Raw genomic sequence first — 12,864 nt, 5'->3', positions numbered from 1 at the left:
CATAACACAAAACAGAATTCTCATTCTGTGTCAAAATTGGAATCTGATGCAGAGGACGTAATCTAATTCCAAAGCACGAAATTCGTGGCGTCTGACGTAGTAAGTCTAAGCACAGAATAATAATAAGTACTACGTACAGAAGTTTTACTTCGCGAAGGTATTTAAAAAAATGTATGCTCAATGTCATTAACAATATGGTGTAATTTAGCCTGTCTCAAGAGTCAAGCACCGTTTTGTTGACAAACGTCAGTGATCGGCACTGCGCCGAAGCTATAGGGCTGACTTCGGTAAAATGATGTGACGTGAGGTGCCAAACTGCGGAAAATGGCGGAGGAAATACATGATTTAGCATGAATTATCATGAATAATATTAACTACTTATTTACCTCCCAGTGTCTTGAGGCAACTTAAAAAAGTAAATTCTGTGTTTTTATTATTATTTAGGCAGTTAAATACTGCACAGTATTTAGTACACCATTTTCTTTATTATCTTCCATCATACACAAGAATACGCGTGCTTGAGTCAATGTTCGCTCGTATGTGAGGGCTTGTCGGATAGTATCCTGTAGGTGGGCCATCGTGCGTGTTTTGTTTTCGATGTAAACTCGCGGAGATGAACAGGCCTGGCCTAAGTAGCAAGGAAGTTGCTATTGTTGGCGAACGTTTCCAATAATGTCAACACCTAGGTCTACCGTTTCGAGTCTAATGGAATTCCAGACTTAGAATGTTATTAGCGTGTTTGCCAGAGTCAGGTTCATCCTATTACAAATTCCCTCGGCTAATTGAATTAGGATCGGCAGTGTTATTGTATTGTGTATCTAATTATGTAGTATGTAATTGACATACATGCATACATACGAGTATATTGATCAATATAATATAATATCATCCTGAATAAATTTTCAAGCAAATAATAGTGTTATCTTACTTAGTAATATTTTTATTTTGTTATTAAAACGGTTAAACTATTTTACTGTCATTTGTTTGTAATAAAAACAGTTATTTAACAATAAATACAATAAATAAAAAATCTAAAAACAAAATTCGTTCAAACGTAAAGACTTGTGAAACGAATATTTAAATGGAATCGTAAAACTTTAGAACGGGCCATGAATTGCTCCAAGGGAACAAAACAAGCAAAATTTGAAACGTGTCAGGAATAATAATGGTGAGGTTCAGCCATTCATGCAGTCAAAATTGTATTGTCACTTTGTCACTGAGGTAACTGATTGCGTCGTTTTAGTCTGTGAACGTTGAATTCTGCTTTTATACAGTATCTTTTAAGTTTTTTATCAAAGAATCGAAAAAAAGCTAATGAAAAGATAAATTCCAAATTCTAAAAGTTACTTCGCTTCCCCTCTTTGTTTTAGCCTTAATTAAGGCATTGAATACATAAACGCTGACACGGAGGGGTTGTATAATCAACGGTCAAGTCAAAAATGCAAGAAGGAACAATAAAAAACAAGTAAACCTTCATAAACAAAATAACTCCAATGTAATGGATACGGAAATTGCGGATTTACCTAAGTAACTTAGTATTTGAACACACATAATTTTTCAGACAAACCTCGAGACTATAAACTTTGTTTGTATCTCACTTAGCAGCATTGAATTTTTATATTAGAGTTCACTCACACGGCACACCACAAGCTAATAAAGTTTAGTGAACTATAAACTATGTTTTGCCTGTCGAAAGCCCTTGTTTGATCATATTACGAAAGACGAGTGTTGACTGACAGTTCGTACTTATTCGCGATTCAGTAAATCCTCATATTTTATAGCTAAATCTATGAAAGCAGATTTACTTTGCTCACATGGTTGGTGGCTCATTATAATGGGTTAGATTAGATAGCTTTGGTCCGTAATGTACCTTGTGATTACTTGTTTAATTGCATTACCTCTAAGCACAAGATTGGTTCTGCTCGCATAATTAATAGATTGCTATTGAGCTAAGATTGTTTAGCTCATTGACATGTGTTCATGTTACCTGCTGTACAGCTTAATTTGCTCATTACATTAACAGGTAGGCCCGAGTCCAGGACTAAGAGGAGCCGATGACCTGTGGATGGCGCGATACATCCTGGCACGACTGGCGGAAGAATATGGCACGGTAGCCACGTTCGAGCCCCAGCCGGTGCCGGACTGGCCCGGGAATGGCACATTCGTCTATTTCTCCACAAAGGACATGAGAGTGGACGACGGCATACTGTAAGTACTTATTATTTACCTTGTTATGCTGCGTTTTCCGCTACTAACCGGGTGATGTGGAAATTTATTCATTGGGGGAGGCCTATATTCAGCAGTGGACGTCCTGTGGTTGAAATTATGATGATGACGATGACTGCCACATCATAAACCTCCCCAACACGTCTGGTCGTGGGGTTTGTAGGCTAAATCGTCCATCTGGTAATAACGTTGTCATATTAATAGTCGTGCCCTAGCAGTGGAGACTAAATGATCTGATGATGATAAGGATAAATCAAACATTAGTAATATTGTTAAAGTAAAAGCTTTTAAAGCAAAATTAAACCACTATAACCACATTTGCAGAGAAGGAATCACTGTAAAAACCATGGCCAAAGTCATTTAAATACGAAACTTGTAAATTGAGAAAGTTTGTCACGCAAATGTTTTCAGAGTCGGCTTATACACAGCGTGGTAATTAGTTGTAAAAACTACTTAAGTATGAAGTGACTATAGTTTTTATTACTCGCATGAGAACTAATGAAATTTGTGGTTTTGTTTGAGTAAGGTTCCTTGAATAGTCCGCGGGTGCGTTGTTTAAAATAGTAGGAAAGCGTTTCACAGATCCGTGAGTTCTTAATCTACTTGCCTGGAATTTAAACATAATTATGTTTAAATTACTTTTATGTTGAATATTATCTTTGCATTTCTGTGTTTCACGTGGTTTCTGGTCTCACGTAGACTTTCCTCAGTATAAATACCACTGTACCATATACTGAAAAGGCTTACCTTTAGATAGCTTAAGGCGATTAGAGTCCTCAATCCGCGTCAAATGGGCATTTTGTAAAGCCTACTCCTCTTTTACTGCTGGACAGAAGTAGTTGAAAAAAATATATGTTATACAACAGTTCAAGGACTACATTTGTGACGTTTGAATTTTCGCTACGTCTCTTTGTTTTGGATTAAAAAAATAAATACGGGACATCGATTTTTTACTTAAATTCCCTACTCCTCCAAAACGGCTATGTTAATTTAAAAGATTTTTGCACGAATAGATTAGGAATTCTTTAATCTTTAAATGACACGTTGCGTTTTTCAATCGAACATTACTTTCATTCATAAATTTTACTTTTGATAAATTCCGAACGTTTTGCTGTTGAGGGGGCCTTCGCGGGGTGCGGGCGGCAGTCGGCCGCTGGCCTTCAGACGAGGAGGTTGTGTCACTCGCTGCAAACTGACATTAGCGATCAAAATGAATTTTTTCTTTGGCTGAGTTGCACCACCTGACGTGACCTAACTTTGACCGTAGCTTTGGCGATAACCGGTGTTTTTTTGTATGGAGTTTGACAGATTTTTTACTTTTGTCAAATTTAAAATAAGATGGTGCAACCTAGTCTTTGTTTGACAATAGTTTTTATGTTAGAGTTGTTCATAGAGCACGTTCAGTCAGACGATACGATTGAATTAAGGCATGCTCGGACGCTATTATCTACCTAAATAGAATCTATTAATGTAAAAAAATCGACTCCAAAAAAAACGGCACTAGATAAGTAAAAGTTGAAAATATATTCCGTTATACAGTGTGAGTCACGTTAAAGTGTACATATGAAAATAGATGAAACAAGACCTATTTTTATCGACAAAAAAGAGGTCAAAATTTTTTTGAGATTTTTTTAAATTTTTTATAGAATTTTTTTTCTTCCAATTACTTATTTTAAATAAAACGTAATAACTTTTAAACTAAGCGGTATATCCTGATAAAATAAAAACAGTAATAATGCTAAATAACAGGCAATACTAAAAAAATACATAAAATACACAAAAAATGTCAAAAAATAATAAAAAATTACACTTTTTGAAAAAAATCTGCTTTTAAATTCGTGTTTTTTTGGTTATTTGATAAATTTCTCCAAAAAATGCCCCTATAACAGGTGGTTTTTATTACTTTGTATTATTCTATATCGTATTATCTTTGTAAAACCAAAAATTGCATGTCTCTATCCCTATCACAACATTTGCTATGATCGTTTGAACAAAGGCCTGCCACAACATTATTCTCCGCTACAGGTAGAGACAATTTTAATTTTAACTAAAATGCTTATTTTACTTCGAAATTTTTTGTTTTTATTTGAAATCTAACTTGTCTTTATCAAAATCACAAATCTAGAGCTATTTTCAGTTTCGTTGTTAACGAAGCGTTGAATGGCGCGCCCGGAGAGACTTAGTTCAAACGATCATTGCAAACGTTGTGATAGGGATAGAGATATGCGATTTTTGGTTTTACGAAGATAATACGATAGAGAATAATACAAAGTAATAAAAACCACCGGTTATAGGGCATTTTTTGGAGAAATTTATCAAATAACCAAAAAAACACGAATTTAAAAGCAGATTTTTTTCAAAAAGTGTCATTTTTTATTATTTTTTGGCATTTTTTGTGTATTTTATGTATTTTTTTTAGTATTGCCTGTTGTTTAGCATTATTACTGTTTTTATTTTATCAGGATATACCGCTTAGTTTAAAAGTTATTACGTTTTCTTTACAATAAGTAATTGGAAGAAAAAAAATTCTATAAAAAATTAAAAAAAAATCGCAAAAATTTTTTGACCTCTTTTTTGTCGATAAAAATAGGTCTAGTTTCATCTATTTTCATATGTACACTTTAACGTGACTCACACTGTATATTTACTAGGCCTTTGCAATCAGTATCCAAATTAGGAGCGAGTCAGAATTAGTAACTTAATCGATTTACGTGAAGAAAACAATTTATATTTTTCATACTTAGGCTCGGCGCAAATGGGCCACTTAGAATTAGATTTTCAATATGTTTTTATGTTTTTCAAAAAAATAAGATAAAGTGGTATTGATAAATTGTTCTATAGAGCTTATTAAAAATGTGGATACTGATTACAAATGCCCGTATATCATGATTGATATTTTCGGAGTCGGTGACAGCCTACCTTTTGGTGATTCGTTTTGGAGTTGGTTGTAATTTTTGGTGAAAATTAATTTATTTCATGCCTTTAGTAGACTACAGGTACTCAATAGACCTTGTTGTTGCCTCTGAAGGTGCATAGGTACACAGTATATTGATACCATATTTTTCATGTTAAGTGCAAATAAACTTCCCTAAATTACCTAACAATGAAACGTACCTATAATAATTAAAAAGTTTCGTCGATAAAAACTAAAATCCTCTTATAAGATGATGAATTTTGGGAGCATGTCATGAAACTAAAATTATTAGCATACAAAAACTTGTTTTAAAAAAAAGGTTTTTTCTTTTAATTTATTTTTTTATTTATGATGCGGAATTTGCTGCTGCGTAGTAGCAAAGATTTTTCGTTATGTAGCTCGTAATAATTTCGAAGGGATGTTTCCTGGGTAAAGCAAGAGTTTGAATTAGTCCGTCGGTCAACTTACCAAAAAAATACTTTAAATGTATTTTTCACTTTTTTAAACTTATGAAAATTTAAAGAGATAAAGCGCGCCAAAGTTCTGAAGAGGCCCATGACGTTAAGGCGTGCTTAAAATTGTTGCAATTTGTGACGTCATGCGGAATTTCATCGCATCATAACTTCGTAATTACTTGTTTGTTGACAAATAAAAATATCCCGTGTCCAATATTTTTTGATAGTGTAATTGACGGACTAAAAGTGTTTTTTAATAAACTAGCCTATTCCCACGGCCACATTCCAGCTCCATCATCTCCCTGTTTGCCTTTGAGAATTGAAGTAGGTAGCTCGTGATTTTTAAAGTAGCTTACTTATAGCCTGACCAGGAACATAAAAACACTGGCATAGAGGCGCGTCAATTGCATTTGATAGTGCAACACTGAGTACAGTCGTACCTGTGTTAAATTAATAGGCTAACTTTATGTATCAGGATTCAGGATTACGGGCTAATTTGATATTTTCATAAATTAGCGAAAAAATATTATTATAGGTAACCTGGTTTAAATAAATTAAATGAAACCATCAATCGAGTTAGTAGGATTTATTTTATTATTCATCAATAATCAAATTCAGAACTTGAATATTCAACTGCAATGTCTGCTCATGAACGCTTACTCGGTACTTCTTTCCCAATTCCATAAAATTCAACACTTAGAAAGTGACAAAAAACTTTAAAATGGGTAGTTGAAACAAACCACAGCTAATTTTCATAGTGGACTGTACTGTACTATACGATAAACATGTCAGTCAATTTGACAACCTTTGTCGAAAACATTATTCAATGAAAATATTGTCCGAACCCTTAGTATTTCTCTTCGACAAATACTTTAAAACATTGTGAACCACTTTTCTTTCACGACTATAAAAAGATTTTAGCAATTTAATTCACAAAATCAATTGCGCACATTTAAAATAAAGTTTGTTTACACTTTGACAGCAATACACTGACATGCAAGGTGACATGTCAATGAAGTTTTCAGTTACTGTTGCCATTAAAAGAAATTAGTACCATTAGTTTTCCGCAACATGGCGAGGGTTTTTATGTTCCTGGTCAGGCTATACATAATATTACTTACTTATATTTATATAAATAAATAAATTTAAATCAAACGAGCCTAAACTCGATGGAATCGTTTAATCCCGGAGTTGCTATGGGGCCACTGGCATTCCAGCTCTATCATCAGATCGACTCCATGTCATCACAATATTACATTATCATCCGAATTACATGTATATCCAAAATTTTAACTCAATCAGTTGTTGAAGGATTTCTAACAAAAAGACGACATTAAACACATTTTCAGTTTATTCTTCATAAGTAAATAAATAAATAAATAAATCTTTGAACAATTTCACACAGCGCCAGCTAGCCCCAAAGTAAGCAACTTAATGCTTGTGTTATGGGTGCTAGCTTAACGGATATACTACTTATATACTTTTTTTTTAATACATAAATATTATACATAGTCACACCCAGACCCGTCACAGAAATTAAAATTCATCATTTCAATTTCTGCCCGGCCGGGAATCGAACCCGGGACCTCTCGGCATAGTAGTCCGTTCTGAACCACTACACCAAACGGCCGACTAAAAGTGACATAAAGAGAATGACAATAGACAAAAGAAGAAACATTTTCTTTTTTAAACCATAGACAATACTACTATGTGTTCCAATACCTACAGTTGTCGTCAGGAAGTTGGTCTAACAAATTCAGCTTGCAAGATTCCACCCGAAGTTACCTACATATTACATGTTCAAATTTCGAGAACGGCTGAACCGACAAAAACATTAGAAAATTTACGAAACATTTTACATAAAAAAAATATATATCCCGTACAAAATGTTAATGGATTGTGTTATTATTATTAAATACCTTTACGCCTGAGTTAAATGACACCGACATCAAGGTTCATCAATTCAAGTTTAAAATAATAGGCAGTAATGTCATGAAAAAAGAGCTTCTATTCTGTATCTACCTATGCCCGTGTAATTTTGATCGGTGTCAAATCGGAGTTTTCGTGCGGGGTGCGCGGGTGTTTCGCGTGGCGTGAAGGTCAAACGCCCAAGGTCATTGAGGACTCTAATCGCCTTAAGCGACAAATCCAATCAATAAAAATCGGATTAGTATCGGAATGTTACGGAAATCTCCGAGCTCGGGTCTGCTTATCTAAATTAATCGCTTCCTTCATTTAACTAGCTAAAAGGTTTATCGCTATGTTTTTCTTACTTATAGCTTTAAAGGGGTTTTAATATCAGATTCTATAAAGTATTTTCTGAATACGCCTAATGCCGGTTTTAAAATGTTTGCGGAGATGCACAAAATCTATGCAAATATTTGTAAAAATATTTTGCCATGCGAGAGGTTATTCAAGCATTCTGAAGCGATACATTGTACCTCTACATCAACGAAAATGTCGTCCATTATGTGCGTTATCTTTGCAAAGATTGTTTGTGTACAGGGAGTAAAACATTATTTTATTCAAATAAGTCATGTGTAACTTGACACGGTGTCTGTGAAGTATTATGCATTCACAGACAACCATTCATTGGACTGACGGTTCATTTTGACTTTATATTAGAAAGTAAGAAAAAAGAATTGTTTGGTACCAGTGCAGCAGTGGTGTTATTAAAAAGTATATTTTTTCCAACAGAGTGATAGAGCGTGCCATAGACAAGCTGGCGCGTCGTCACGGTGCCCACATCAACGAGTACGACGCGAACAACGGCGCGGACAACGCCAGGCGGCTCACTGGCAAGAACGGGATGCCGCACATACGGGACTTTACTGCAGGTAAGCTCTATGTCAAAAGCTTCCATCTACAACTCGATCAAGTTAACTGCGCATCTGGCGGCCGTGACGCGCGCTGGTACGGACGCGGCGAACATAGAAAGGTGTGCAGGTGAGTGCGAGGGAGAGTCGTATTCCAGCTAGGTGCGCAGTTAACTTGACCGGGTTAAGTACAGTCGCGGAATGAAAAGGTTCGTCACCTTAGTGTCGGTTTTCGCTTGCACTAGGTACTGTAAGAGTCAAACCTGCCAACATAACCGTGCAAGAAACAGTGCTGCTAACATTTAAATAAATATGACGTTTGCTAACGAATAAGGTTTTGCTTGTTTAATTTTCTATCCCATGCAATGTTACAAAATGTAGTTTTTTTTTTATTTAATAGAAATAATAATGGCAGGTTGAACCAACAAGAAGGTTTTAGTTTATCAATCATAATAATCTTGACAAGATAAAACGTCAAACAACTTTGATCTGAATAATTTTGAACTTTACTGACGAACAGTTAAAGATTATTTTCTCTAACTCGAGATTATTCTGTAACATAGTTTCAAAAGGTAATATGTGCTCGCGATTCGTTGAAGGAATCAATTTGAAAACTGACGAACCTTTTCATTCCGTGACTGTACATAAAGGAGGGCACATCAAGGAAAACACTGTGACGTTATGTGTAGTTTGAATTGAGGCGTTTTTGGAACTTTGTATACCTACTTAGTTGTCTACAGGTGCTTTTATAGGTGGTTTTGTAAACCAGCTGTTCAAAATTCAAATTGCGTGCACTGTAATGTTAGGTTGTCGAAAGAAAAATCTTCGCAAAAATACTCGATGACAGTATGCATTAGGGTTTCTGCTCGAGCTTTCTCGAACTCGAGAAAACTCGAGAAATTTGGCTTCATTCGAGACGAGAAAAAAATACCGGAGCTCGAGAATTCTCGAGTCTCGAATTTGAAGCTTTAATATTCTTGAAAGCCTATTTTCTTAGACAAAAGTAAGATTTTAATTATTTAATAGGTTAACGTTTCTTTTAGACTGGTCTAGTCTTTCCTTTTTTACCCTACTGCGGCGTGACGCAAAGGAGTGATAATGTGTTTAACAGTATATGTATGTATGTTTTTTGAAACACTATAGAGACCAAACTCCGGGGTCGATTTTTATGATTCGCACGTCAATCGATTCCTCTCAGTCCGGCGAGTGTCACTAAAGACTAACTATCGTTAGATTTGTTTTAACTGTAAATATATTAACATGGCCGATTTTTGGCGCTATAATATGTATTAAAAAAATATCTCAAACCTATCGAGTGGGGTATCAAAATAAAGGGTTTTTAAATAGCTTGCAAAATGTATTTTCTTTAACTAAAAGATTAAAATAACAATATTATTTTAAAAAAAACCCAACTGGGTAAAAATGAACTGAGAAGATAAAAACAAGAGAGTGTTCACAAATGCAGTCCGAAGCATCAAACACTTATCATCATTATCATCAACAGCCCTTTACAGTCCACCGCTGGACTATGACCCTCCTCCGCGGGAAGAGTAGGGGTTGGTGACAAATGTATTCTATTCTGCCGTCACCACACGGCTTATCACCCACTACTTATCACCAACAAAAAAAATAGTCATTGATGCCTTCGACTGCATTTGTGAACACTTTGTCTTGTTCCTATCTTTTCAGTTCATTTTTACGTAGTTGGGTTTTTGTTTTTTTGTATATTCGATTTAAAAAAACCTGTGTTTTTAGCAAATTTCAATCGATTTCAACAATTTTAATTAAAAGACTCGAGACCCGAGAAAACTCGAGACTTTGGCCTCGAGAATTCCCGAAACTCGAGAAAAAAAATAGGTCGAGAAATCAGAAACCCTAGATGCATGTAATAAATTGAGCCATTGGTTCATCGGCAAAAGCGGCATGCCGCGCATGTAAGATCTTTGACATGCAGCTTCCATGTAAGTATATGCAAAGAGGACGGTACACCAAGGTTAGGGTTTCTGATTTCTCGACCTATTTTTTTTCTCGAGTTTCGGGAATTCTCGAGGCCAAAGTCTCGAGTTTTCTCGGGTCTCGAGTCTTTTAATTAAAATTGTTGAAATCGATTGAAATTTGCTAAAAACACAGGTTTTTTTAAATCTAATATACAAAAAAACAAAAACCCAACTACGTAAAAATGAACTGAAAAGATAGGAACAAGACAAAGTGTTCACAAATGCAGTCGAAGGCATCAATGACTATTTTTTTTGTTGGTGATAAGTAGTGGGTGATAAGCCGTGTGGTGACGGCAGAATAGAATACATTTGTCACCAACCCCTACTCTTCCCGCGGAGGAGGGTCATAGTCCAGCGGTGGACTGTAAAGGGCTGTTGATGATAATGATGATAAGTGTTTGATGCTTCGGACTGCATTTGTGAACACTCTCTTGTTTTTATCTTCTCAGTTCATTTTTACCCAGTTGGGTTTTTTTTAAAATAATATTGTTATTTTAATCTTTTAGTTAAAGAAAATACATTTTGCAAGCTATTTAAAAACCCTTTATTTTGATACCCCACTCGATAGGTTTGAGATATTTTTTTAATACATATTATAGCGCCAAAAATCGGCCATGTTAATATATTTACAGTTAAAACAAATCTAACGATAGTTAGTCTTTAGTGACACTCGCCGGACTGAGAGGAATCGATTGACGTGCGAATCATAAAAATCGACCCCGGAGTTTGGTCTCTATAGTGTTTCAAAAAACATACATACATATACTGTTAAACACATTATCACTCCTTTGCGTCACGCCGCAGTAGGGTAAAAAAGGAAAGACTAGACCAGTCTAAAAGAAACGTTAACCTATTAAATAATTAAAATCTTACTTTTGTCTAAGAAAATAGGCTTTCAAGAATATTAAAGCTTCAAATTCGAGACTCGAGAATTCTCGAGCTCCGGTATTTTTTTCTCGTCTCGAATGAAGCCAAATTTCTCGAGTTTTCTCGAGTTCGAGAAAGCTCGAGCAGAAACCCTAACCAAGGTAAACACTGTGGCATTTTGTGTAGTTGCACCTCGGGCGATTATCCTATTCTGATGTGCTGTTCAGGTGTTACAAAACAAGTTGTTCAGAATTTAAATTCAGAATTTAAAAAAAAAACCACGTAAACACGTACCTGATGAGATGGGAAATCGTTTTCACTAAGCGCTGTAAGTGTAAGACTAGGCCCAGACCATCGATTTTTAGTTGGCCGATAGTTGTGCCCGATTTTAAATTGTATGAAGAATCGGCCAAATCGAATCGGCGTAATGTGCGCACTTCCATAGGTACATGCCCATACTGATCAACTACCCGACTAAACTATCGGCCGACGAAAAATCAATGGTCTGCGCATAGGCTTAGTCTGCGAACACGAAACTGGCGACGGCCGAGCGATGGCAGGGCAACGCTACGGCGGAGCGGCGGCGATGCATACAACAACATGACAGTATCTTTGTATAATTTATTATGGTGACGCGCATGAAACTGGCGGCGGCGGGCGGCGGGCCGTCGCGTCACCTCGCCGTCGCTCGGCCGTCGCCAGTTTCGTGCCTGCAGACTTAGGTTGTCGAAGACAAACCTTCGCGAAAATATCCGATGACAGTGTGCACTAATAAGCCATTGGCTTACCAGCAAAAGCGGCCAAGCCGAGCATACGGGACTATATCGCGTCTAAGTTCTTTGACAAAGGCTTCCATGTGTGTACAAGACAAGGTGCAGCTAGATAAGCTGCTCAAAATTTAAATTGCGTTATAGCGCGAGCGTGCGATGCTGTTACTCAAAATAACTTCAAACCACGTAGAGGTGCATAATAACGCAGGAAGTCGGTTTCACCAAACGCTGTAAGCTTTAGCTTTTTGAAGACAACCTTCGAAAGATGACAGCAATAACAATTTGAGCCAATATACTTACATACAATATATAAGTTGACATCTCTTTTCGTTTAAGCAACGGCTTGTCAAATGATTTCATTTTATTACGTCAGCGTTATTTTTGTCTCTTCCCCTTAGCATGGCTGTCTCTCTGACTGGCTAATGAAAAAACCATCCTTCACAGGATTTTATTTTTTTGTGAATTATTTATTTATGATGAATGATGACGTCCTTAGAATATTATTTCATGTATTCATATTGATAAATTAAAGTCTTTATCGAGGAAATAAATGTGAATTTATTAACACCAAACAATTACATGTACGGATCGTAGATCAGAGAGTAGAAAGGTGACAGAGTTGTCATAGACAAAATAAAAAATAAAAATACGGTCAAGCGTGAGCCGCATGTAAAAGGCGATAAATTTCAAAAAGGTTTAACACTCCCTCTACATTTAAGCCTTTTACAAAACAAAGATAACAAAAATCTATGTTAGTTACTTATGCATTAGTGTTATGTACCTCCATAATTACAAATTAAAACATTTTACAAACAAGTA

The 12,864-nt window shown here is 35.8% G+C and overlaps 1 protein-coding gene across 1 annotated transcript in view; it reads left to right on the top strand.

Moving 5' to 3' along the window:
- The window catches only part of LOC135088665 (glutamine synthetase 2 cytoplasmic-like), a 229,556-nt gene that overhangs the window by 193,971 nt on the left and 22,721 nt on the right, over positions 1-12,864 (top strand). Inside the window, exons 8-9 of the mRNA XM_063983597.1 lie at positions 2,024-2,208; positions 8,293-8,432. Coding sequence (XP_063839667.1) covers positions 2,024-2,208; positions 8,293-8,432 — 325 coding nt within the window. The remainder of the gene's footprint in view (positions 1-2,023; positions 2,209-8,292; positions 8,433-12,864) is intronic.

This window comes from Ostrinia nubilalis, chromosome 4, assembly GCF_963855985.1.
Source record: "Ostrinia nubilalis chromosome 4, ilOstNubi1.1, whole genome shotgun sequence".
Lineage (NCBI taxonomy): Eukaryota > Metazoa > Arthropoda > Insecta > Lepidoptera > Crambidae > Ostrinia > Ostrinia nubilalis.
This window is presented reverse-complemented; position numbering and strand designations above follow the sequence as displayed.